Source organism: Ambystoma mexicanum, chromosome 2q (genome assembly GCF_040938575.1).
Source record: "Ambystoma mexicanum isolate Mex_15411 chromosome 2q, UKY_AmexF1_1, whole genome shotgun sequence".
Taxonomy (NCBI): Eukaryota; Metazoa; Chordata; class Amphibia; order Caudata; family Ambystomatidae; genus Ambystoma; species Ambystoma mexicanum.
Window position 1 is genome coordinate 1276561654 of NC_090924.1, and position 27146 is coordinate 1276588799.

At 45.4% G+C, this 27146-nt stretch overlaps 2 protein-coding genes across 2 annotated transcripts in view; both read left to right on the top strand.

Moving 5' to 3' along the window:
- Window positions 1-251: 251 nt before the first annotated feature.
- On the top strand, window positions 252-1805 carry CFAP410 (cilia and flagella associated protein 410). Its single transcript, XM_069648690.1, has one exon. It carries the CDS (start codon window positions 341-343, stop codon window positions 1106-1108), a length of 768 nt encoding a protein of 255 aa, XP_069504791.1. The 5' UTR covers window positions 252-340; the 3' UTR covers window positions 1109-1805.
- Window positions 1806-2042: 237 nt separating this feature from the next.
- ACAD11 (acyl-CoA dehydrogenase family member 11) overlaps window positions 2043-27146 on the top strand; it is a 728164-nt gene continuing 703060 nt past the window's right edge. Inside the window, exon 1 of the mRNA XM_069648691.1 lies at window positions 2043-2288. Coding sequence (XP_069504792.1) covers window positions 2155-2288 — 134 coding nt within the window. The 5' untranslated portion in view covers window positions 2043-2154. The remainder of the gene's footprint in view (window positions 2289-27146) is intronic.

Sequence of the window (27146 nt, forward strand, 5' to 3'; positions counted from 1 at the left end):
AAAGCACAAAAAGGTCGGTGTAAGAACGAATAATTAAAAGAAAAACATTCTTAATATGTGTGTCTGTTATAGCGGGAATCTCCCACTAAATACTTCTGTGCTATTAAAAACCAGAGAAAAAAAAGATGTTTGCTTTGATCATAGCCTTTCCACCTCAATAAGTTACAGATATGTAGCGTATTTTGTCGAGCAATATAACACAGACATAAAAGAAGGACTAGCTTAGCAACCCGCTCTGCGTTCCATAAACATGGGCGCCATTTTGAACGTGTTTACGTGGAGACCGGTGGAAGCAATGCCTGGATGTCTATGACCGCGCTGTAATCGCTCCTCCCTGAAGATGAAACTCACTCGAAAGCTGGTGCTGTCCCGGGCCAAAGCCAGCGAGATCGAGAGCGTGCGGAAGCTGAACTGCTGGGGCAGCCGGCTGAGCGACATCGCCCTGTGCCGGGAGATGCCCAACATTGAGGTCATCACCCTCAGCGTCAACCAGATCGCCAGCCTGCAGCCCCTAAGCCAGTGCCAGAACCTGACCGAGCTCTACCTGCGCAAGAACAACATCCAAAGCATGCACGAGCTGTGCCACTTGCAGGGCCTGCCCTGCCTGCGGGTGCTCTGGCTGGCCGAGAACCCCTGCTGCGGGCCGGACCCACGCAAGTACAGGATGACGGTGCTGAGGGCCCTGCCCAGCCTGCAAAAGCTCGACAACCAGACCGTGACCGAGGAGGAACTGGCACAGGCGAAGGAGGAGGGGGGTCTGCTGCTGCCGCCCCCCTCCGCCAGCACAGGTAACGACGGGTGCCACCCAGCCCCTGCCGACACAGACAGCGACCTACTAAGCTTCAGCATGGAGGAAACCAACAAGATCAGGGAGCAGCTGGGCATGAAACCCCTGTCTAGGAACAAGTTCTCTTCCTTCTCCTCTCCCAGGGAGACCGGGGATGGCACCTGGAAAAAGGAGGGAGACAACATCCTCAGTGCCATACTGCTGCTGCTGCAGGAACTGGATAGGGATGGGCTGCAGGCGGTGCACCAAACTGCGGGGGACATGCTGAAGGTGCTGCAGCCGAACGGACTTCCAGAAGAGGGGCACGAGGAGGAAGCCTGACAGAACAACAGGCATGGGGTTGACTGGAAGTCGGGCACGAAGAGGAAAGCCTGATAGAACAGCAGATGCATGGGGTTCACCGAGACGCCCAGGGCTAAGTGCACACAACACTAGGGGGACAGCAGCAGGGCGAACTCCATGAGTCTTAGCATGCCAGGCCTGCCACACCCACTGCTCCAGGTGCTCGTCTGCACAGTGCATCAAACGCAAGTGGAGAGCAGCAGAACTAATGTAAAGAGGGACCGGAACCGGCCTTATCATCATCCACAGCTTCTTTTCCTTTGCTTTGTGGTATCTGTAGACTTTTCTAATATAAGAAAAATACTCAAAGTGAATCCAAATAACAATTGAAATGCAGCTGAGGCAGGGCAGTTTTAAATGCACCTGTCCGCTGATAAGTTAAGAGCACTTGATAAGTTAACAGCACTTTACTCGTATTCGTTTGTAGTTCTGCAAGCTTCGAACTGCACTTAATTTTATTTCTGTAACTGGCGTTGGGTGGATGCAACAAACATCTACTGTGATGTTTTTTTCTTTGAATGGCGCGTGTAGCACAAGCGGTGGGTTCTCGAACTCATTGTTGCAACCATTGTGTACTATACCGTCAGCGTTCGTCATTGACTCCTTTCAGCTGCAAGTGAATTGAAATAATGCATACATTGACTATTGTATCAATTAAAAACAAATGTTGCTTTCAGCTTGCTTTTCTGGAATGTTTATCATTGCAGCAGACGTGTTACACTGTGTACTTTCGTCCACTGTACTCGTCGGTGTGCGCAGCACGCTTCTAGAAGTGGAGGCTGCTCCATTCCAAGATGGCCACTTCTTTGATTATATGGTGAGCAGTCGTTGTCGTCCTTATCCCTTTGCAGGGTTTACTTATTTGCGAGCTGCACCAATAGCGTCGTGGCGGGGCGGTTGCTTGAGTCACTGTATCGCCCTGGTGATGTGGGAGGAGTGCGCATGGGCGCTCGGCGAATATAAGTTGAACTCTAGGGAGTAGCTTTGGACATTGTACTGGAGGTTTTGCTCTGAAACAAGCGATAATGGCCGAGGCTGAGATTGGGGCTGTGCGCGAACAGCACAGATTCAACCACAGCGCCCTGGAAAGATACCTGCAGGACACATTACCTGGCTTCCCAGCAGGTGCGCCCGCAGCTCTGACTGTCAGCCAGTACAGGTAGGGTGACCAGATTTAAAGAGTAAAAAACCGGGATAGGGCAACTGACATAAGAGTAGGACTAACACTTGAAAGTGGCTGTCAAGGCGCTACACTTCAGTAGAGTTAGAAGAAGGGGTTTTAAGTATGACTGTTCAAATAAACACATACGCTATCTTAAATTATGCAGCATGTCTGCTGTCTGATATTGTGCATTCGTGCCTGTCAGCTATAAAGATCGACTACCAAAACCGGGACCACCGCATTTCCAATGGAAACGATCTTGAGAAAGGGGAACAGAGCACCAAAAACCGTGATTTCTGGTCACCCTAAGTACAGGTAATTTACCAAACCCCAAGCATCGTGTTTGGCAGGTGTTAGAAGTAATGCAAATGAGCCCCCCCCCCCACCGTCTTAAATTTGTAGTTATGATGCTAACGTTTAAAGCCTGACCTTCAATACTAGAGCAGAGCTTATCTCAGTCATTTTTAGTCCGTTCAGAAACAACACACAGCTGACCTGCCCAAAACCGGTGGTAAATTCACCTAAATATTAAGCAATACACAGATCGGCCCCACTGGCACGTCAGTTCTGTCAGTCAGTACAAAGGGCAGGTAAACTGTTCTTGTGTTCTCCAGTCAGACAGCCAGGCACCTAACTCTTAGATAACATACCTGGCAGTGCAGACACCTTCACACCACCCACCTCCCACAGGTGCCATGTTAAGTAACCGTGTGTGGTAGTAAAGTTTGCAACCTGCCTTCTTGGCACCTCAACTGTGACTGGCAACGCAGGCAATCGCGATGCCTGCTCCAAGCAATCTATTAAACCTGACTGCTTTAGTGCCGGCTTCCCTGACATCTGAAACTATCTGCCAAGTATTCAACCGCCCCTCTGCGGTTCTACAGCAGAAACCTTAGTTGTCCTGTATCTCAACCCTCGGGCAATACTACAGATACCAATTTACTTTGCACGCCCTTAAGTACTCAACACAAGCTGTTCACATGTGCTGGCTGAATGTTGACCTACATTGGTGAGTTGTTACCTCTTCAAGATTGGATCATTCTCTTTAGTGGTTAACCATGGGAATATACCCGAGTAGGTTAGTGTTCTGCTGCAGAAGTGTTTCTGTATATTGCATCTCGGATTGGAATCCTGGAAGGGTCAACTCAGGATTTAATCCTTCCCAGGATTGTCAAATAAGTACCATTATGTAATCTGTTATGATAGCATTTGGGTATACCAATAAGGTTATGCACTTTGCAAAAAGAGGTTTCTATGATTCTCTTTGATTACACAAATGGCCAATCTTCACACCATTGCAGCTAAAACCTGTCCTGCAAATGGGCAAGGTTTGACCGACTGGACAGGCAACAACCTGCTTCTTGGAGAGCTAAAGCGGCAGCTTTGAGGCATCATCCTGTAATTCATATGGTATGGTTTTAACCATTTTCCCTCCCCAGAGGAGTCCTAATGTTTGGACACATCAGCAACACAAATATTGTTTGGGCGCCAAGGTATTAAGTGTTCCTTGATGTCCGTTCTCGGACCAGGTAAGCCTTGTTTGACTGAGTGAATCCAAATCTCTAGAGTTTGCCCAGGAAGAAGCCCTCAAAGTCAACACTTCCTGGCTGCCACTGATTTGGTTAGTGGCCAAAATGCTTGAATGAGTGCATCCCTGACTCTTAGCACGAATACCTATAAAAGTAAAGGGACGGCTCTGGTTCATTGGTAGAAGACTTGGGATCTTATGCAGACTCGGGCCAGAAGACTGGACGCGAGGAAACCCTGCTAGAGCTTGCAATCTTCTAAAACCACGATGACGAAACTCCCTGTCATACCTCTGTTGGAATCAAACTCCCAGCCACCAGGGCACAGTTCAGTGCCCTCTCCCCTTCAGGCAGCAGGACCAGGCTTGTCACATCATCGAGTCCTATTCCCTGTGCAACCCTGCCTGGACCTGCTTGTCGCACTGATCCAGAATTTGAAGTAGGAGGAAAACTGTCACTGAAACACACACACAGCATTTTGGCGGAGTCCATATGCTTGCAACTGCCAATGACTCTGGAATGGAACCCACACTACATACCCAAGAGGCACACACTGAAGCGTGCCTCCTTACCTGAAGAGCTGTCTTTGGACCCACCTGCTCTGTTGGAGCTGTGCCTTAATCTAACTGGAGTGGTCGGCACTTTACTTTAACACCAATTATATAGAATCCGAGCTGTCACTTCATCTTGCAGATCCCTTTCAGTTTTTACCAGACCCCACAAGAATTGTGAGGCAACTAGACTTTCTTTCCTGAGGCCGCTAAACCTATCATGAGCTGAGCATCCCCTACCAGCTTGGATCGTAAACCTCTAAATAAACCTACTTAACCTGACCCAGGCATCTGATGGCTACACTGAAGTCACTATTAGATCTTCCATCTAGTTGACGGCTGGGTGGGGTGCAGGCAAATGGTTTTAAACAAAAGGTCCTACTTCCCCTCTGCACCACACAAACTCTGTACTGTATCCAGCTCAGCAATCAACTCTTCTTTTTCACCCACTGTTTCCTTTGGGAAACTTGTCCGGGGGTGGAACAGGGATTGGTTCTTGGGCTTGTCCAACACTCCCCAACCCCCATGGTCTGCGTTTATTGACTTTATTCAACCTTCTTTTAGTTGTTCTTGGGTTTGTCAGCTATGCCCCTCAATCACAGGTATGCCGAACGTCAGTTACGATCAACTATTCAGTGAAATAAAACATCTACCTTTGGATGAATAGTTTATTATGCCTCTGAGGAGAATACTCCCTATTATGGCAGTCGCATCTGAAAGAGATTTTTAGTTTTTAAAACCTGCAGTGCATTGATGTTCGATTTCCCAATTCTTTTTTAATTTTTACATCGCGTACTTTGTGAGTGCACTTGGTTCGATATACTGACTGCATGATTAATGACAGGAGATGCTTATGTGTCACATAGTTTTGTGATTGAAATAACTTTCTCTGGAGGAGCTGTGTCATGGTTACAGAAAGCACTGCTCTGCAAGTGTGGAACACTTGTTAACTTTCATCGAAAAATACTTCCTTTCAACCACAATAAACAAATGGTACCCCAGCAACACTAGGCTTACCACCACAAAAATCATCAAAAACGCGGTAGGTTTTATGATCCCTTTATAACTGCTAGTGGGAGGTACAGTGGTTAAACACGCCAGTGTTGCCTTTTTGGCCTAAGTGTGCTTTACAAATTGCACTAACAGACATACCCCAGCATATAGTGCTGAATCCTAGTAAATTCCCCAAGCTTCAGACTGGCGTGGAAAAGGCTCACCTGCCTCTCTCCCTTAAATACATATTCAGTCCTGCGCGCACTGGCTGCTGATGGCAGCACACATATAAAAGCTAAGCATATCTAGGTGAAAAAGTAGTTACAACAGCATTGCAGAGTTCAAATAAATATTGGCTGACGGAAATATGTTGATGGAGGGCTTGCATGATGAACAGAAAGAGAAATGGTTACGGGTGAAGGGCTGCCAAGCCCTAAACTGGCAGGTTGCAAGCCTCTCACAATAGGCCTCATTACGAGTCCGGCGGTAACCGAGCCTGAAAAACTGGCAGGTTACCGCCGGACCCGTATTACCATTCCGCCTCCGTGATTCCCGGAATCACTGGGGAATTCTGGAGGTGGAATTGTGTAAGTCCCCGTTCCCATGGAGTTCCATAGGACTCCATGGAGATGGGGACCATGGAAACACTGGTCCTGTCTGTGAGGGAGCCAGTGTTTCCATGTGCGCAGGTGGGTGGTGTTAAACCAGCCAGGTCAGACCTGGCGGGAGTGACACCTCCCGCCTGCAGGACTCTGAATCAGCCGGTCCGGAAAGAATGGTGGCAGCGGTTTTACCGCCACCGTTATTTCTAGACCGGCAGGGTCGTAATGAGGCACACTTTCTTTGAACCGCCCCCTCCCCATGGTGATTCATTACAAAGTACACTTTCATTTTGCTTGCTCTTTGAAGTAGACCCGCCTACAAAAATAGGAGTGCATACTCCTCAAACTTCTGTTATCTGCTCTGAGCCTAACTCTGATTCATTTACCAATTGTTAGATTCACTTTTACAAACCATTTTGGCTAGTTGTTCCATATAGATAATGTGTTCTCTTTGGCGTAGGTGTGAGAACTCCTGAGGTAAGTGGAAGAGCTGGAACCTTTCTCACGTCCTCCCATAAGGTGTGACTCAGCAGGGTACCCTGGATCTTTCAGAATACCAAATATAGGGCCTGCAGTATCACTGATCAGCTCACTTCATCAGTTAGTAAAGATATAGAGTAACGCAGGGCTTCAGTAAAAATATCAGGCCTATTCCCACAAGAGATTGCTTCTCAAACGCCTGCTGGGATGGGAACTGATCAGTATCTTGCCTGCTAACTGGCATGCAACTGGCACAGCCTGACCTGCCTTTCAGAAAAACCCAGTTGTCAGAATTAGACCATTCGTTGTAGGGCAAAGGAATTACAAAAAAACTCGCACATTGGTATTTTTGTTCCTTGCTAATCCTGTTGGTTATGGTCTATGGCCAGGGTAACCTGTCTGGGAGATATTATCCAAGTTCCCAAATTGCCTGATAAATCATCAAGCGTCATTGTTGTAAAACATATTTATGAGCAAACTAGCCCTTGAATACAACAGCAGTACAATACATCAGTAACATGCTTTCCGTCCAAGTAAGGCTCTTAATCCTTTATTTCTCCTCAGGAAGCTGGATTGACGATGAAGCTTCTATATTTGGGATATACCGTCCTTATAGTTAAGGCCATATAGTGGGATTACCTGTAAACTCGGCTCTTAAGCTTCAACATATTGACCGAAGATGACATATATGCCCAGCCCATATATTGCTTTGGTTATTGAGGGTATTGTCCAGTAGGTTTCTGGGTATTCTTGATGTTAGTTAAGTAGGGGGTACCTTAACCTCTGACCAGTGGATTGTGCTAAATTAAAGCACTGTAAAGTGAAACAGGTATTGCAGTGTTAAAAAGGATGTATCTTCTTGTTTGGCAGCATGGAGAGGGAATTGCCAATGCTATTAGCGAGGCTAGCAGAGAAATATATAGGTTAATGTTCCTATTCATTCATTGAAATGGTCCATCTGGGGCAGTGGTCTTCAAACTTTTTTGGCTGGGGCCCCCCCTAAGCAAAATTTGGGCATGTCGGGACCCCCCAGAAATGCCAAATGGACAGTATATATTGCACGCTGTCACCTGCTCCCATCAGAGTCGCTGGGCTCCCTCACCCCATCACACACCCTGGGCTCTCCCCATTCTGCTCCCACCACTATCCCATGGTTTCCGCTCATTGCGCTCCCACCATAGTCCCTGGGTTCCCCCCATCCCGTTCCCAACACAGTCTCAGGGCCAGTGGTGATTTTCTTTAAGTGGAGGGGCATAACTATTTCCCCCAAAAATGCCAGAGCCAATAAAGTGGAGTTGGAGGGGGGGGAATCCCCCTGTTAATTTTTTCAAAATAATGGGTTCAAATGTTGCATTATAGAGCATACTTTAACACAAAAATGAGTAAATAGCCAAACAGTTGGCAATTGGTGCTAGGGGGCGAAGGGGGCAGGCATGACATTTTTTACTGGACATCTTTGATAGATGTCCTGTAAAAAGATACCATCCCTGTCCCCTACTGGGCCTAACACAATCAACATGATTATGTGTGTATGCAAGGCGCTGCACGTTCATACAGAAATCACACTATCATTCACACGAGCATCCATCACCATACATTCACTCATAACATAAGCATACACGCATCCATACACATGTTTAAATAAAAACAATGAACATAAACATACCTTATGCATTGGCCTGCGTGTGGGTGCTGAAACGCCCTGCTCCAGGCTGCGCTGTCCGTATGTGCGAGGAGGCGCAGGAGCTCCCCCTCGGACATACAGACATGCAGTGCCCCAGCCAGCATTTCCAATGAGCTATGCAATGCCGGCAAAGCAAAATGCCCCAGCACTTGTATGGCTCAGTGAGCATGTGCGGCTGGGGAACTAAACTGAACTGTCAAAGGGAAACAGTATTTCCCTTTGACAGTTCAGCCAGCCCAGGAGCACTCCATCAGCTGGAAAAAGCAGCTGAGGGAGTGCTCACTGTTTCACTGGGCTGGCTCCTTAGCTCCTCCATAATGGGTGAGGGACCACTGAGTGGGCGCCCCCTCACCATTATGGATTAGCCGCCAGGCCCGGACTGGCTTATAGGGCAATGCCTGTACCAAAAATGTAAAATGCTAGTGTGGGCCAGTCAACATGGGCCACCATTCTGGCCAATATGGACCAGTTTGATGAGTTACTTAACTATGCAGTTAGTCATTTTGACGATTGTTGCTGAATATATCACAATGTACTTACATTTTAACACAAAGCACCCACTTGGGTACTATTGAAACAGTGGGCCTCATTACAACCCTGGCGGTAGCTGTGCCGGTAAAATCTGGGTCCCGCACCAGCGAATGGGCAATTACCGGGTCAAGCCAAGTTAGGCGGACCTGATAATTGCCCTTTCGCGGGTGCCGGTACCGGTAGATCTCCATTCCCATTTGAGCCCATGAGGAGCTCGGATGCACCGGCACCGTTAATAACGGTGCCGGTGCATCCGACGAGCTGTGCTCGCGGGTGCCGCATGGCCTGGCAGGCACCCGCGAGTACAACTCTTACTATGGCTGTATGGTAGCAACAGTGCCGGTAGCTTACCGGCACCTTTGTTACCGTACCACCATCGTTTGTAATGAGGCTCAGTCTGTGACTAAAGCAATGAATATCCATTTACAACTGCGGGCCATTTTTTTTTATTGTTGCCTGAGACAGTTTCATGCTTCACCCTGACCATGTGAGCCACCCCTGCCCATTTCTTCAAATCTAAAAATAAATAATAATAATCACTTTTTCTTTTTTAAAATATTTCATGCTGAGCTCTCAGGGCCCTCCAGCGATGCCCCTGCGGACCTCTAGAGGGTCGCGCCCCACAGTTTGAATACTGCTGATCTGGGGCATGGGGTGAGCCTACACTTTGGTCATGGGGTTTAGGTTCCATCAATTAATGGTTAAAGTCTGGTGTTGTCAGCTATCGTGCTTGTTCCTAAACCTGACAACAACTCGCTGAACAATTAAACTCCTGTCCGCTTATCCCCTGATGATAGCTCTGGGGCTTCATGTAGTCTGGTAGTCTCCCCACAGTGTACCGGTACCGAGTCCGCCCTCGTTCAATGGGGACTTACCGGTCTATTCCGACCTTTGCGGGACCGGTAAGTCCCCATTGAAAAAGCCATTCCCCATTTCCATTTCAGCCCCCATAGGGCTTAATGGGAAGGCGTTAATAACGGTACCGCAAATTGCGGTACTGTTATTAGCTCTAAAGTCCCTTCAGAGCTGTCCATAACGCCTGGTAAAACTAGGCGTTAAGGAAGGGACCCGCAAAGGAATAGTGCGCAAAGGGATTATTGGCACCGGTATCCTTAACAGTGCCCGGTATCCCTTTATGCCCACCTCGTAATGAGGCCCATTGTGTCGATTCGCATGCGTCTCGTTCTTCCCAACCCTTTATCCAGTTAAGGAGAAATGTGGCCTTTCCTTTGGTTCACAGGCTGTTTGACTCAATACATACATTTTCTGATACCTTGGGTAATCTTGTAAATGGCATGCATAGCACTAAAAGCTTGTCAGAGGACTAATACTACCCTGTCTCCCACTTGGAAGGTTCTTAGTTATGATCCTCTGTTAAACCTGGCTGTTTGCATGAACCGGGCCTTCTCGAGGAGCTCTTCACCAAGCTGTCTCGACGGTCTTGGATACGTTTGTGTGCTTTCCACGATGTGTAATGGGTTGTTTTCTGTTCTTCCCATTCTTCTCTGAGAATGTTTCGCACGTCTGGTTCAGACCATTTCCAAACTTAAACGGCAAATAGCCAGTCAATGCTTGTGGAGACTTCCTCACTGCAAAAATAAGCCATGGTAACAGTAACGCCCGGTTTCTGCTGTCCTAGTCTACTGCTTTTCTCAGCTTTTAATGAGTGCTTTACTCACTATCACAACGAGATCATATGTTTGAAGGCACAATACAGAGACTTCAAGAGTCATTATTGAATGAATTTTCTTCCATCACCTTCAGCATAAAAGATGTTCCCTGATTGGCCATGATCTCTATAGTGAAGCCAACTCTTTGAAAAAGAGCATTAATACTTCTAAAATGTGAAAAGTATTGTTCCCTGAATAGTAATTCATCCGGGTATTTTGTGAGTAGTCAAGTATATCTACTATAGATATGCCCCACAATAACAAATATAATTAAAAAAAAATGGGCGTCCACCTTCGAGCGTTCAAAGAAACCAGCAATACTATTCTTCCTAGCAATGGCGACACATATGTATGCCACTCGTCTTCTGGCAGATGCGATGTTGCTGGTTTGCCATACACCAGTACATAGACATCCCCTTTCTGTAACCAGCGCCTAGATGCCCAAGAGCTTTGTGCGCTTCTATAAATGTAATGATAAAATAAATCAAAACAGGGAATGTGCTCCCTCCAGCTTTCTGAAGCAGTTTAGGTTTCAACAATTGGAGCTGAGGCTATCCAACCCCTTTAGCATTAGGCTCCACTCTATGCTGGAAGACGCGCTTCTTTATAAGAGACTTGGATTGCTTTTAATTTGTTGTCTTTGGGCTGTATCTTTTCAAATGCATGTTGTAGTAATCAAAGGTAAGCATTTCGATTTGAAAGCTACTGGCCAGGCATACAAAATCATGTGTTGCTTCTTTGAAAATGTTCTCTGCAAAATGTCATGCTAAAATGGGCCAGCTAGAAGGTAGTTTAAAAAAATGTAGTCGTTCAATTCAATCAATGCAAAGTGTGGCAATGTTGCCAGTAATAAGGTCCCAAAAAAACGAACATAAAGGTTCAAGCCTGAAACCGTAACAATGATCCAAACCTTTTTGTAAAATCGCCACTCCTAATCAATCCCCGAACTCAAATTACTACAATGAACTATCGCTAACTCTGCAATGCACTAAAGCATTTTATTTGCACGTTACTCAATAACAATGAATGGAAAATGAACAGTGAACCCAACTCCAAGCCCTTGCTCTAATCCTAGACTTACCCTAATGCTTACTTTGCTCTAACCACTAAGTTTAGACTAACCGCTATCCTGCACCAACTTCCCTATCTTTAACACTTACCCAAGCAATTACTCCTAGCCTTACCTTAACCCATACCCTAACACTTACACAGACACTTAATCTACCCTAACCAAACCCTAATATGTGTGGCAACTTTTCAGCTGCATTTTTGACTACTTTTCGCTTTGCACCGTTTTCACTGTAGAGGTATTTTCACCACAACCTTTTCACTGATACATTTTTGCTGCCAACATTTTCACTGGATACCGAGTAATGAATCTTTCCTCCGGACTTTTAAAGAAATGTCGGATGTGTCAACTATAAGTAGATTCATCCTAGCCAACTGTGCATCTGCCAAGTAGTTGCATAAGAACGGAGGGCATGTTATATAGCAATCGATTTAAAGAAGAAAAAAAAATGTATTTACCACATAAGATGAAGGGCAAACTCAAGTTCTCTGTATGCCTAGCAACTCTGGTGGTGTTCTCCTTCGAGCCCCATGCGTCTGCAGGAAGGCAGTCCGAGGTGTTGATTATTATTTCGTCCTCCAACAGTGCAGGGAATTCTGGTCCTTGTAGTTGCAAGGTGCTGGGAACCGACACTCCCCCATTACTGTAGTTGCAGATCCTCAGTGGCGATGGGGAGACGGACAGTGCAGCATTCCTGAGTGGGGTGATGTAGCCCCAGTACTGCCCTTCTGGAGTCCAGATCTCCCAAAAAGAAATGTACCACACAAGATGAAGGGCACACTGCAGTTGTCAGTGTACCTGGCATCTCGGTGGGGCGCTTTCAAGCCTCATACTCTCTTCAGTAAGGCAGTCCTGCGTTGGCGGTTATTTCATCCCCCATTTGATGAGCAACAATTGGCTTTGCCTCGACGGTGACAAAATCGAGGTCTTGCTGGTGAGTCCATCCACGGCTGCATTGTTAATGGACATCAGCTCTTTGGCCACCTTCTTTGGAGGTGCTTCTCAAGCTAGCGGCCACGGTGAAAGACTTCAGTGTCATATTGCCTGCCTCCCCATCTGTTGAGGTTCAAGTCAGGGCAGTGTGCCAGAAGGGCTACTTTAAACTTAAGCTATTGAGAAAAAAAATCTTCCTGTTCACTTTCGTGCTCTGGTGGTCTCCTCCCCTGTGATTGGCATTCTTGACAACTGTAATTCTGACTACTGTAATTCCCTCTATCTTTCTCAGCCTGCTTATCTGCTGCACTGGCTCCAGATTTTGCAGAACTCAGCCGCTTGTGCTGCCACTACTTCTACTCCATTTCGGGTGCATATCTCTCCAGTACTGCGTGTGCTTCATTTGCTTCCCATCTCTAAGCAAGTGGACTTTAAAGCCCTTTGTATTGTATATCATGCTTTTTATCGCACCTGCTCTGACTATTTACAAGCTAAATTCTGCCATTACATTCCAGCCTGTTCTCTGCATTCTACTGATGCTCTTTTGATTCAAGTCTCCCGGTTTAAACGGGCAAGATTGGGTGGCCATTCATATTATGTGGCGGACTAAGCTCTGAAATAAACTACCACTGTCCTTTCGGGCCACTGAGCATCTTTTATATTTTTGTGTCGGCTTCTGAAAACTATGCTGTTTTAGCTCCTCTTTTCTTCTGTCCTCTGTTTCAGTTTTTTAGCACCAAGACGCCCTTGTTGGTGATTGCTGCACTGTATAAATAAATGTAACCTAACATCAGTGCAGGTTTTTCTGGTCCTTGTAGTTGCAAGGTGCAGAGAGCAGTCACTCCTCATTACTGTAGTAGCAGAACCTCAGTGTGGGCAGGGGGAGGGAAAGACTGACCGTGCAGCATTCCTAAGTGGAGCGGAGTAGCCCCGGTGCTGCCCTTCTAGAGCCCAAATCTCCCAAAAAGACACGTACCACACACGAAGAAGGGCGCACTCCAGTTCGGTTCTCGGCACCTTACAACTACAAGGACCAGAATTTCGTGCAGTGATGGGGGCGGGGGAGTGAAATAATGAACACTTGGGACTGCCGTCCTGCTCCACCCAACAGATTTTCAAATGTTGGTACAGATTTAATTGGAAGAAATGTGTACTTGTGGGAAAATAAGGCTGAGGGCTATAAAGTGATAATCAAATGTGTGATCCTTAATTGCTTTTCCAGTTGAACCAGGAACAGATGTAGGCTATATGTAAAGAATGATTCAATGGAGGTCGTTATAGGTTTGCTGGCCTGGAATTAATGTGCCTGTAATTCCGCTTACTGGCACGTTTCCGGACCGTCAAACTACAAGTTTGCTGGTGGGGTCGTCTGATTTACTTCCAGCCAGGAGCTAGAGATAAGGTGGGCACCCCACCAGCAAAAAACAGCCGGTATTACAGGTGCCGGTAAAACCGGCAAACCCCCTCCCACCCCCGTGGAGTTTAACCTACCATTGCCGACAACTGTAATTCCGGCAGATCAGGCGCTGGCAAAAGTATTACCGTTTGCCGATGTCCTGGCGGTATTACTTTGTGTGTATATTTTGTGCCCTGCAAAAACTGTCCACCTTTACTGCATTTCCTCCTGGATCTCTCTCCTCCCTGCAGGCCCTTCCACTGGCCAGCTGTCTGCCGCAAGTTTCACTTTGTCTTCAGCGTTTTCACCGCCACCATCTCCTTCTCCTGAATTCCATGTTGCTCTCACCAACTCGGAATGTCTACCACATGACGAGCTTGCAACTTTAATAGGGTCCCGGCTCCTCTCTCTCCTCAGCATACTTATTAATGAGGTAAATCTGTGAAGGCCAAGGAGTTGGTGTATTGCATTGGTTTACGTGTAGGGTGGACAAGGTGCAGGTGAGACCCCGGCGGTGCTGTTCATCACGGGCTCAGACATGCGAATTACAAGTGCTGCCAAGCAGCCGTCCTGTTGCAGGACTCTTTCATCCCTGTGGGGCTCTGCAGACTTCCAAACTGGTGCCAAACCACTCCCCAGGCGTAGTAAGGCTCTCGTTCTCCCTCCTAGATTTCAGGTGGTCCCGATAAAATATGGTAATACAGTGGGGTTCCAAACAGTGCTGCAAATGACAATCTGGAGCATTCATTGAAGGAACAATCTGCATGAGCGGATACTTTGGGACTGTGCCAGTACTCGGGTGTGGGGGTGGGCAGGATGCCTGCATACCCGGAGACGGACATGGGATTATGTCACAGTTCACTTTGACCTCTTAAATTCCTCTCCATGCTTTTCTGTTCGTGGTAGAAATGCTTACGTGTTGGAGTTGACCTCGCAATTTCCTGACCTATAGTTTTGTGACCCTCGGATCATGCAACACATATTTCAACATTGCATTTCCAAGGCCCCCAGTATTGAAAATAAAATCTCTTATCAGTGCATTTGAACCTTTGCCCACATGAAATCGTTTGCTATTTATCTAAATGATGGTACTTAAACTTACCTACCTTTCAACATGCTGTTTGTATGCCCGCCTGGTCTGTTTAAGCAGTGTACTTCCTCAGTCTGTGGTAATCAAGAATTGAAATAGATTTGACCTATTCTCATGACCGAGTAAAAATGTAGTTCATTTGGCATCAGGAAATCTTGCAATCGAACTCATATTTTTTTAAAAAAAAGCCTCTATTGCTTTTGCACATTAACGCACATAAATGATAACCTTGCAGTTTAATTAAAGTGATTTTAAACCACATTTGCCATATCTTTTCAAAGGCTTGAACACGCACTTCTCTTCATGCCTTTTATACAGAGTGCAGCCAATGTACACGTTTACCTTTTAGTGATTTTATAACCTGTCGTTCACTATAGTGCATAAAAAAAGAAGACTTTCAACATCGCAATTCGCCCCCACATCCCCCGCCGGCCTTTGAAAGATGTTTGTGCCAGTGCCTCCTGACGACCTTTGACTAGGGTTTACTGTAAATCGGTAACTTATTTTATCTGTGAAAGCAGATTTGTCATTTAAATGGTGTGCGTGTGTGTGTATATATATAAATATATAAAAAAAAATATATTTATATATATATTAATTATTAGGCTTTACATGGTTATACAATACAGAAGAAAAGGCCATTTTAACACTTTAAACTAAAATTCTTTTACTTCACGCCAGTCTTTCTATTAGTTATGATAGTCCAAGCTACTTCATTTCATCGTTGAAAGCTTAGATTCTTTCAAAAATTATTATTAGCAATTTTACCAGCGCCAAGGTGAGCGGAATTCGATTCCCCAGTAGAAATTCCCTCCTCCAATCTTCCACAGTTCTTGAGCCATACTTGTTGATCACATCACTCATGAGGCTCATTCTTGTATCCTTTACCACAGGACAGAATAATACAAGAGGTTTCAATGACTCTTGCGACTCTTTGTGACACAATCTACATACTACACCTCCTCTACTGTTGGTTCTTCCGCTCAATATTTCCCTTGTGGGAATAAGGTTCAATCGGAATCTCATAAATTGATCTCAGTAATACCAGTTTGGGAATAGCTGGAGATATTTCGGTAGTGAGTTTAAAGGATTGTCTTTCCTCCTGGGTTGTGATCCAGTCCTGTGTATACAATTTCTTTTTTTAACTTGGTTTGGGTTCTCCCAAAGGGTTTTGTCTGATTCCCCCAAATTGATTATGATCACTTGACAAATCGTTTTCCACTCTGACAGTGTGGTTTAGTTGTTTTTTCCCCAAAGCATTTATTAGAACCGCAAAGCCACCTCTTGATGATTCATCCATGCATTTCCTGTATAAGGAGAGGGATTTCCAGGTCACTATGGTATTCATCGATGTTAGGCCCAATTCTATTTGAATTGCCTGGATTGGTGTACTTATTGTGAGCCGGCAAACTCTTTTATTTTTAAATTTTCTTTTTCCTCCTCCAAAAAATTCCCTCTATCCTTGACCAGTTCTCTGCCCGAAAAGAGAAGGAAGTTTCCGCTCCATACGTTAAGCTTGGTAAGACCTTCATACGGTAGAACGAAACCAACGGCCACAACGAAAAACCACAGAATCTTTTCATTAGTATACTGCCTTGGCCTGCCACGTTTTTCGCTTTACATCTCAATGACTCTTGGAGCATCGCTTTTACTTGTGTTTAAACAGACTCCAAGGTAAATGAGTGACTTCACCTCTGTTTTTTTAATCCCTGTAAGTACATGCACTCGTGTTCTTTATTTATTTATTTATTTTTTAAAACATTTTGCAGCTTAGCCCAGTCAGTGCTCCAAAGGTCATAATCCTCGATTTAGTTGGATTTATCATTATGTTATTAGGCCATTTAGCTCTACATATTTCTGTAATGCATCTAGTTGCCTTTGTAAGTCTATTGGCGTCTGGTCCAGCAAAACTACATCGTCGGCGTACAATAATCATCCTACCACAGATCCACAATTTCTGGTGGGAAACATCAGATGTTTATAAAGGCATCTTTTATGTCTGATATGAATAAATTAAACAGTTCAGGCGCTAGTGGACAACCTTGCTTTATCCCTTTGTTGGTGACTATTTCACTTAAGAGAAGACCTGCTCTGTCTGTCCTCACTTTTATTAGGTTCCTGAGTAAAGGTCTTTTGTTGCTTCCAATGCATCATTGAGTCAGCCCCACTGTTGTAACTTGTTCCATAGTTTTGGTCGGTTTACAGTGTCAAAGGCCTGGGTGAGGTCTATAAAGGCTATAAAAATCTTCCTCCCTTTGTTTCTCTCGGCTTGTGCCTTGACGATGTTGATGATAAAGATGTTCAATGATGTTCCTACACCCTTTACAAACCCTGCTTGCAATTCATCTCTATGGCCGGTCGCAATACTCCACTGCACAAAGTTCTTCAGAATCAGTGGAGCAAATACCTTGCCAGCCACGTCTAGCAATGCAATTGGACGATAGTTACTCTAGTTAGACCTTGCCCCTTTTTTATAGATCGGGATGATCACTGCTGTTTTCCATGCGACTGGTATTGATTATGATTTTGTGATGTAATCGAACAGATTCAGCAGAAATACGGACCATTGCATTGGATCCTGTTTTAGTACAGTTTTTGCCATCCCGGGGCTCTCTAGTTGTTGCATTTTTTTTGTTGTTCTCCTGTATAGAAGTTATGTCAATGCCTAGATGGTCCCACACAATGTGCTTTCTTGCCGCGGTCAGTGGCTTAGGTTGTTCTTGGTGGAAAAACTTGGAGAAATGTGTTACCCATGTTGCCGCTGGTATGGGGTTTGAAGCTATTGCATCCTGTGTAGCGTCTAGCCCATTTATCATGGTGCAAATTTCTGACGTGTTTTTAGTTCTGATCTTTTACAGCAAGACGCGGAAGCAATGCTTCAAAAGACTTTTCTTATACAATTTTAGCCAATTTCGGTGTTCCTGCCTTCATTTGGGAATAATCGCCATCGCCTGTTTTGTTGATTTATTTATTTTTTCTTTAATACGCGAATACGATGGTTAAGGATCTTCTTAATTTCAAAGACAGCTAGGTCAAAAACATGGCGACAACCAATAATTGGTCTGTGCCCCCACCCCTTTTTATTTTCAAAAGCTTTGAATAACTGGGTGTAATCATTTGCTTGCTCTCCCCTTTGCGTGTTTATATGGAGTACAGACAAATTAAGCTTTTCCGTTAGACCAGGGATTTTATTAACTCCGATCCTCAATCCATTCCTACTTGGAGTCACTCCTGGGGCGATGCTGTATTTAGCTCCTTTGATCTGATTTAAAGGAGCCCAGGTCAAACCTAATAGGTTATTGTCACTTGGAGGCATTTCTTCAACTGTCAGAGTCCTCACTGCCATGATCATATTTCGAGATGTGCAGATGTAGTCGAGAATTTGACCACCCCTTTCGGGGTTATCTTTCCAGTTATGTCACAGAGTGCTGCCATTTAGAATGAGTATATCTCTGGAGCAGATCGTGTTCCTCCACGTGTGTCCCCTCTTTCGGCTTCAGTTGTTACTAATAGGTAACCTTCAGTTTCCTGTCCATTTGTATCGCAGCATTTGCAGTTCAGGTTTCCACACAGAATAAAACAAGGGTCTTTCCATTTTTCTCTATGGTTGTCGATCAGGGTTGCCACCTGCTCTGGAAAGTTGTTTGACTCATATATTGCTGGCTTCCAGTATAGATTTGTGAAGATAAATATCTTCTCCTTTTTTTTGAGTCCTTCTTATACCTTACCCACCAGTAGCTGAATATATGGATTGGGGTTAAGCTCTTCTAAGAGGTTGCATTGTAGTTGGTTCTTGATGGCTATCAAGAGGCCCGACATTGGTCTACCTCTAAATCCTTTTACAGCTGGATTTAAATACACTGTGTATCCGTCTAAGGTTGGGGGATCTTGGAGCCAGGTCTCTTGTTGACCGATTGCATCATAATTTCCTCTACACAGATCTCTGTTGACAAGCCGGTGTGGAAAACCCCTGGTGTTCTAGCTTGCCAGTGTGAAATCTTTGGTATCATGATTTTCTTGGCGTTATGGCTCACTGATTTTCTCGGCCAATAAACCTGCCAACCACTTCAAATTCTCCTTGGTTCCTTCTTTATCTTTAAGTCTCTTCCCCTTGCCCTGGGAACTTGACCGGTCAACTTCTGTGGGTGCTTTCGATCTTGTTTCTGTCTCTGGTTATACACCGCACATTCTCGGCCTCCTCTTCACACCTCACTGCCCGTGAATCTTCCAGCCTCCATTTTTTTGTCTTTTTACGGCCTCTGATCTCGGGCCTTCTTGCTCCGTTAAATCAAAGCGCACAGGCCTCAAATGGCCTGCCTCTTCCATTAACACCTGTTTTTTATCAATGGTGTTTATGAATAGAGGATCACCCTGTCCATCCTCTCTTCTTCAGGGAACTCGATTGTAACCATGTGCATGCAGCTGATGTTAAGAATCTTAAACCTTTAGGTTGCATAGGTTTTACATCTTTGAATCTCTGTTGGCTGTATGGGTATCTGAAGGCTCGTATTTGCTATCATATTGTACCTGTCTTGAGGTTGTGGCTGCATTATCTTAACATTGCATGTGGCTTTATGTGGAACCTGAAGATTCTACCAACCTATACCTTTAGGTTGTACATGTGCATATCTTGAGGCTGTACAGGTATGCATCTCGAGGTTACACTTGTATGTACCCCAATGCCTATATGTATTTGCATATGCTAAGAATATCTACCTTTTTTGAATTGCACCTGTATTTACATTAAGGCTGTACATGCACATACACTCGGGTTGCACCAATATGAACCTATGCTGCACCCGTACATACCTTGACGCTGTATCTGCATGCACCCTCGAGTAGTCCCTCTATGTACCTTTTTAGGTTGTGGCTCATCATGCAGTGTTGCAAATCTGTCTAAGACCCCTTAAGCCAGGTGGAGCATCTTGCAGTCCAGGGGACTCTATATCAATAGACATTACCTACTCCTACTACCCCATTGGGGGCTAGGATGCTCCCAGTCAGTCTTTAGGAGAAGCATATCATCTCCTGACCCAGGAGAGAAGAGGGTTTCTCCCTCGAATCCTGTGGACGGGGTTGATTTTTGCTTTCACAAAAATTTTAATTAATGGGCAGCAGCGTTTTTCTCTTTGGCAAAGCATATGAACAACCCGACCTGTAATATACATACGGATGCAGCTATTTTCAGTCCACGTTTGGACGGGGCCTGATACACAGAGTTGAGGAGGCAGAAACACATAGTACCAAACCGTGCCACGCTTTGATAAGCAAGTTTCAACACATCTCTGATGTGGATACCACCATCCCAGCATCCGCAGAGAGGTGAGTAAACCAACCTCGGTTTAAATGAAAAAAAGCCCGCTTTATTTACTTTTGTCACAACAGTGTTCCACAAGAATTTTCACTAGGTTTCATGAGCTCCAACTAAAATAGATTCCATTGAGTGGACATAGCACAGTTAAACACCTTGACTGTATCGCAAATTACTTGGCATTTCCCATAACACCACCTTTAAGGAAACCAGCATATTCTGGTTGTCTGTGCAAAGCAAAACCACGCCATCCCCTTCTCTCAGCATTAGCCCAGTCCCAGGGGAAGAAACTGTTTTTATGTTTATCAACTGTGGAAACTCAGTTCATCCCTAATCCCCAATAGGTCTTTTCCATCAGACTCCTCAAGCTGTATACCCCATACTCCTGGGTCTCTTGGCCCTCTAGCCTATATTCTTCAGGCGTATGCATTAACAATATTCCCAGAGCGCAAGTATCAACAGTATTCCAGAAGCGCACTTATCAACAAATCTCAATAATATGGCCTCTTCTTGGTTATCAGGTGGTCCCTAGACCAATGACTCCTTGTTGTCACAAATTCTCCGCAAGCTATGTAATTCAGCTGCTAAAAAACAAAACGGGTTTTTCTCTGCTGAGCCAACACACCGAATGAAGCCATTCTTTAGTCTAAATGGGGTTGTCTGAAATGGACACTCTTTTCACATGTATATATGTTGCAGGTTGAAACTTCAGAGCACTTGCTACGCTAAGCTTCAATGGGCTACATTGTCGAGTAAATGGTAACTCAAAAACACACATCACTCAGCTTTTGTGCAAGAGCATCATAAAGCATAATTACTCTGTATAGATGCTGCTTCCCACTACAAGGCTAATTGGTGCTCTAGGAACCTCTTTTGTTCATTAAAGCGTTTTGTGTACTCCTGCCAGGCTTCTTACACTCCTGGATATGTTTATCTTACACTCCTTGGTTATCTCCTTGGTTATCTCTTGTTATATCTTTGTCAGGACTTTTTCATGTATTCTTATTTCATGTATTGCCCAGCTTGATCTTGCTTGGCACACTCTCTCTCGTCAGAGCTTGTCTTATATGTAAACACTTCTGATTTTCGAATGCCTGTTATATGTCTCCTGAGAGAGCTTTATTTGTATGCAAACCACTTATTCTCATATACTTGGTTTCATAAACGTGTAACTTGAAATGTCTGGTATACTCACCAGCCTGGACTTTCCATGTGCACACTCCACACACTTGCAAACTTGATAGTCTCTTGCTTATTATCTTGTTCTGTTTCTTTAAGACATATGGCACCCTTCATTCCATCTCATTTATATCATTTACTTCTGTTTCCTTTTGGTACCGTGGTCTGTATGCCTCGGTCTCCCCTCATGCTTGGATGGACTCACTCGGTTACTGTAGCTGGAATTGACTTTCCCACTATGAACCTGCAGTGGCCTGAGGCGTCCTGCTTGCTCCTTTTTGTGTTCGCCACCTCTGCCTTGTGGTTCTCGTCCTCCTCACTGCTATCACTCATCTGCTAAGCGTTCCCCTGGCCTCAAGTAGCGCAGATTCTCTGGCATTGCTGCATGCCACGAAACCATCCTTCCTGCTCTGGTATTCCTGCTGCTTACCAGACTGCAGTCTGCCTCCCTCAATTGCTTTCATTAACCGGTTGGCTCCACAGACCTCGCTTACACCTGGCAGTCTCTCGGTCAGCACTGAGCAGACGGGAGTTCTCCAGGCAGGCTCTGCTCATCAGCCTATTTCACTGTTTAAATGTCTGCCTGCAAAAAATGCGCTCGCTACAAGTAGGGCACAGTGTGTGCACTCTGCCTTTCGTGAACTTCATTACTCAGCTCCTCTACCTCGTGGCAGTATTTCCCGCATTAGAAAAAGGAAAGGCAGTTTGTGATAACTTGCAGGTAGAGTCTGAGGAAGTGTCTTTAGTAGGTTTTAAGGAGGAATGAGGAGAAATATAACATCATGCCTTTAAGGCATGAGGAATGGAAGAGGACATCCTTAAAAGGGAACACCATGTCTCATCCGATGATCGTGAGCCACCCCCAGGGTCCGGATCAGGTAATGGCTCCCGTCCCCGGACCACATAAGAAGTCGTCGTTCTCAGGAAAGTAGTGATGACTGTAAAGACCCCAGAGGGAGGTGTCTGTACTTCCGCTCTCTATATGGTAGAGGAGAGGCACAGAGGACCCCAGCCAAGATTCTCTATTATTGGTACGTGGGCGATCAATCCAGGCCTAGCTTCTCAGGAGGTGATGCAGGCTGGTTCTTAAGTACAGTGTAGTCCCCACGCACCCACAAAGGAATGTCCGCACACTGTATCGGTTAAAACACAGTCTTATATAATTAATATTCAAAGGTATATACAATATCATGATAACGCACTGTGTGTTCGGAAAATAAATCAACAATGGTAAATATATACAGTTCTAAAGTTGTACCACAACGATTATTAGATCTCATTAAGGTGCATCAACTATATGGTCAAAATATCACACAGATCAATAAAGAGGAAACCAGCAGTAGAGAGAGGAAGGAAAGCAAGATGGTTGAACAATTGGCAGAATACTGGTCACTACCGTTAAACGCAGCTCTGTGTGGAGATCCCCCCCACCTGGGCAACCTGTAGGATAAAGATACAAGCCCAGTCCATACAGCGGCTCCAGTCGGCGACGGCAGTCGTCGACAGTGGCGGACAACAGTTCGGGCGCTTCTCCTTGTGATTCCGTGGCGGTCCCCGTCTCGGGTCAGCAGCCTGTCGAAGGTCTGTCTACCAGGGAGCTTTGACAAAGATCTGCTGGTGCACGATGGTCCCTCATAGCTCGGGAAGAGGGCGCCTTACCAGGTCCTCTCTGGGTCAGTCCTTGGAGACACAGCAGCTTTCAGATTGTGAAGGAGAGCAACAGCAATTCTTCTCGTCCAGCAGGGCTTCAAGGTCAAGCTTCAGTTACTCCAGTTACTCATCGTAGTGGACTTCAGCTTCTGAACACGATTCCTACCCAGATATACTGTTGATCTCCCATTCATTCCGCTGGGTCATACTCAAGCATCCAATCATGACTAAGGACATTCATTCATTCAGGCAGGCAGCCAATCGGGCACACAGTGCATTCAGGCCATTCGCATCTCTCCAGAAACTCACAACAAGTTATGTGTATTGGGACAAGTACCGAGCCATTCAACACTCCGTACTGCATTCATACCGGTTTCGGGCAGGGCTGGCTCAGTCATTGTGTCAACTACCAGATCCTAGACACCCCAACATAGAATGCGTATTCATCACACACTCCATCCACCCAGGTCCCACCCACAGGCGTACCCACAACATACGGTCGTTGAGAAGGCTCCAGCCAGTTTGGTCGGCACTTCCCCACACTACCATATATGGAACTTCCACCCAACAGCCAGCCAGGGGAAGGGACAGAGTCCGGGTTTCCTGGGACTTCAGGAAGATCAAGGTAACAGGCAATGGAAGGCAAGAGGCCATGGGGGCCATTTTGTCTCCATCAGGAATCTACCGATTCCAATGACAGGGTCTAGGCATCTCAAAATGGAGGACGCTCAGGGCACCAGTCATTTCAGCACAGAGCTGCCACCAGCCCGTACCCTGCTCTGCGGGTCACACACAGGTGCCCAAAAACATACACTAGGGGCACAGGGTTACACCCCTACCCATGGGTGCCATAAGGGTATATAACAACAAACAGGGTATGTTGTTGGGGTAAAAAACCAAGGGAGGGCACGGACAAGCCGTTGGATTCCTTTTAACCGTTAAATATGGATCAAGCGTGGTAGCACAAAAACAACGGTTTTGTAGGAAATAATGTTTTAATGCCTGAAAAATCTGAGGCAAAGCGCCCCCCCAACCCACCGTCCCCCCCCCCTCCCCCTGTCCATCCCACCCAGCCAGAAGCGATTTAAATTGTGCACCCAGCACCCGGGCACTCTTTCCAGCTACAGCATCCAGCAGCTGTTTACACGTGTTTTTCGGCACTATTCACGGGCGATCGAGCACGTCTTCCCTGTGTGGACCTTCACCACTCCACACAAGACGTGGCCACGACGCCCGCTGACGTCATTTCGACGCGAGATGAGTGCGCGCTTCTCCTTTGTTTTTAGAGGCGGTTGGCCTTGCCCCGACACCGCGCTCATTCCGAGCTGCACCATTGAAACGAGCAGACGCCTCCACGGAGACGCTAACCAGGTACTGTCCTTGCCACCTCCGTACCATAGAATAGCCTGTTGCTTAGAGCACCTTTGCAAAGCCCCTTCTTTTGACAGAACCCTCTCTCTGCCTTCCAGAGCCACCGATCAGACAGCGACAGTCCTCCTGCAGCACATCCAGCCTGCACAGAGGTACCCTTGACCGTATGTAGTCATTCCTCTTTCCTTCCCAGCACGTCCAGCCACCGGATTATCACCTCCCCCTTCCCTGTTCACACCCCCTGCCCGCTTTGATGAGTCACTGTTTTTGACACCGGTGATCAGGCACCTCAATCCTCCTGCTACCTTGCACCTCCAATTTATTTGGGTTTGAGTCACACTGTTCCTCTTACTATTTGGGTAAGGTGTCTAGCAATTACTGCTTGTCAAGGATACAATGACTATACCCATGAGCCTTCATGCTCTATAATTGTTTCTCTCCCCCCACCCTTCCTGTATCCCTACATTACAGCGCTTGTCCTTGTTTCAGACACTCTGAAACCTCTGGATTTACCCCTTGTTTTGAACAACGGTCCTGAAGAAGATGGCTCCAATATCATTAGCCATTGAAACCGGTCGACCCTACAGGTCATGAGGGCTCTCATGACCTATAACAAATATCTCAATCGAAAGGAATAAGATATTGCGTAAACAACTGGTCCAGCACACTCCCAGACGGTATGAGTGTGAAATTTTAGAAGAGCCTCCCCTCAACACTTGGCCCCTTGGCCAAAGAATTCTTTTTAATCTGTGCATTTCCAAGCGGCAAATATCTCTGATCTTTTGTTACCCACGGGAACCATTAAAGAAACTATACAGAACACAGAATATGAACAGCTAACCCGATCCAGATCGGACTACCACCTCACAGCTCCAGAATATAATCCCCATTCCTGGACAGTGAAGCACTAACCCCTTTGGATTTGCTACCCTCCTGTAACGCCTTGCACTTATGAGTTAGAGGATACACACCCACTGCCATAAGGGTATCCCATGGGTCTGTTCACCAAGCCAAAAGAGAGCTGCACCGCCAGGAGTCCCACATGAACTCCTGCGCGGAAAACACGACAGAACACATGATAAAAAAGCAGTAAAGGACAAGGATACGGAGGCCCTGTCCCTCCGATGCATTTCCAGCATTACAATGACACCATCAGATTCATCACATTATACAAATGCAAATAGGATAACTTTTTCCTGTGTTACCTTTTTTCTAGTATCCACTGATCCTATTTGCTGAAACAAGTTTTGTGGGTGGACCTCCTATATGTGTATGTTTTAGGAATGGCCCCAAAACCAAGGCGAGTACTGTTTGGAAACCTCTTTTCTCATTGCCAAAGCCCTTTTGCAGTTGTATTGGGTTTTCATTGATTTATTGCTTTTGCCAAAATGTTGTAAATTGTTTGCAGCAACGGTTAAAAAATATGAATAAACAAATTTGTTTAGCATAATAAGATAAGCGTGAAGAAGACAGTAACATTGTTTTTTAGATGTGAGCTGAACAAAGGGAGAGTAGAGGATGATCTAATAGATGGGTTAAAGAGTTCTAGTGTTGTAAGCTATATTCAATTAACACTACAGCGAAGTCAATGCCTAGTCTGGGATGCTGAGGAAAACCCTTATTGATGTATTTTTATAATCAGTTCAGTGCTCTGGATGACAACCCTTGTATAACACCCCCCTCTTAGAATCCCCCTGACCCCACTGAGCCAAGAAGTAGGTTTGTTTTGCAAATTAAAAGGTTTATTTGAAAAATTAAACAATATATATATATATATGTCACACTTTTATAATAAATGAATATCTGATAGTACACTTAGACATATGTTGTTGATCAACAGTGGGCAATCCGGCACTAGCACACTTCTTTACAATCAATGAGGAGTTAGTATAGGATGGATAAATTAGCAAAAATACTTTTATGGTTTCAAGGGAAAAGCAATGAGGAATAAAATGCAGTACAGACATACTTGATATGATTTTAGCAAAAGATAAGATAATCACTTTTTCCCCTATGCAATGGAAGGAGATGGAAAGAGGAGCACACAGTTCTCAGGAATGCAATCAAATACAATACGAAATTCAGTTCCCCCCCCAGCAAGCTTAGAGGAAAGAGGTAGGAGTTTGAAACACAGGCCCAAAATGCTTTTTAGAGGTGATGGGAAAATGTGCCAATGATTTTAATTCCCTCTAGAGATTCAGGGTGAGTGGGAGATGCATGTTGGTATTAGTTCAGGCTCACTTTAGCAATGCTCTGAGTTATTACCAAGTTGCAAACGGATTTTAACAAAAGAAAGAATGGAGCTGCTATTTTGACAAGTGGAGAAATTGAGCCAAAATCGCAAATCGCTGTAAATTCGCGAGTGCGTGAATCATAATTGTGGCAAAAGTATAAGGAGTAGCAAGTCGGTTCTAGGTTCGTTGGAAAGCCTGGATTCTAAGCTTTCGGTTGAATTTCGTTCCTAGCCCAAACGGTTCAAGAGATACGTACGATTTAATAAAGGTAGATTTCGGATTTAAAGTAAAACTCAAAATGACAGGTGACAGCTTGCAGCTGCAGAATTGACAGGTGACAGTTGTGTAGCTTTACAAATGACAGATGACACGATTTCTAGGAGGCAGTTCTACTTAGGTTAAAATAGTTTGGATTAGATTATTTTAACTAAGAGATTGGTTCTGCACAGTTCTGCTAGGTACTCACAATATAAATTTGAAATAGGCCTCGCCACGGATCTGGTCAGGTTTTGGACTGGACTCCGGTTCTGGTCTCGGCACTTCAAAGTGATCTGAGTCAGCTCTCTGGTTCTGCTCACTGCGGTC

Excerpts from the sequence above, each read along its gene's own strand:
- CFAP410 (XM_069648690.1), top strand. The coding sequence starts at position 341 with ATGAAACTCACTCGAAAGCTGGTGCTGTCCCGGGCCAAAGCCAGCGAG.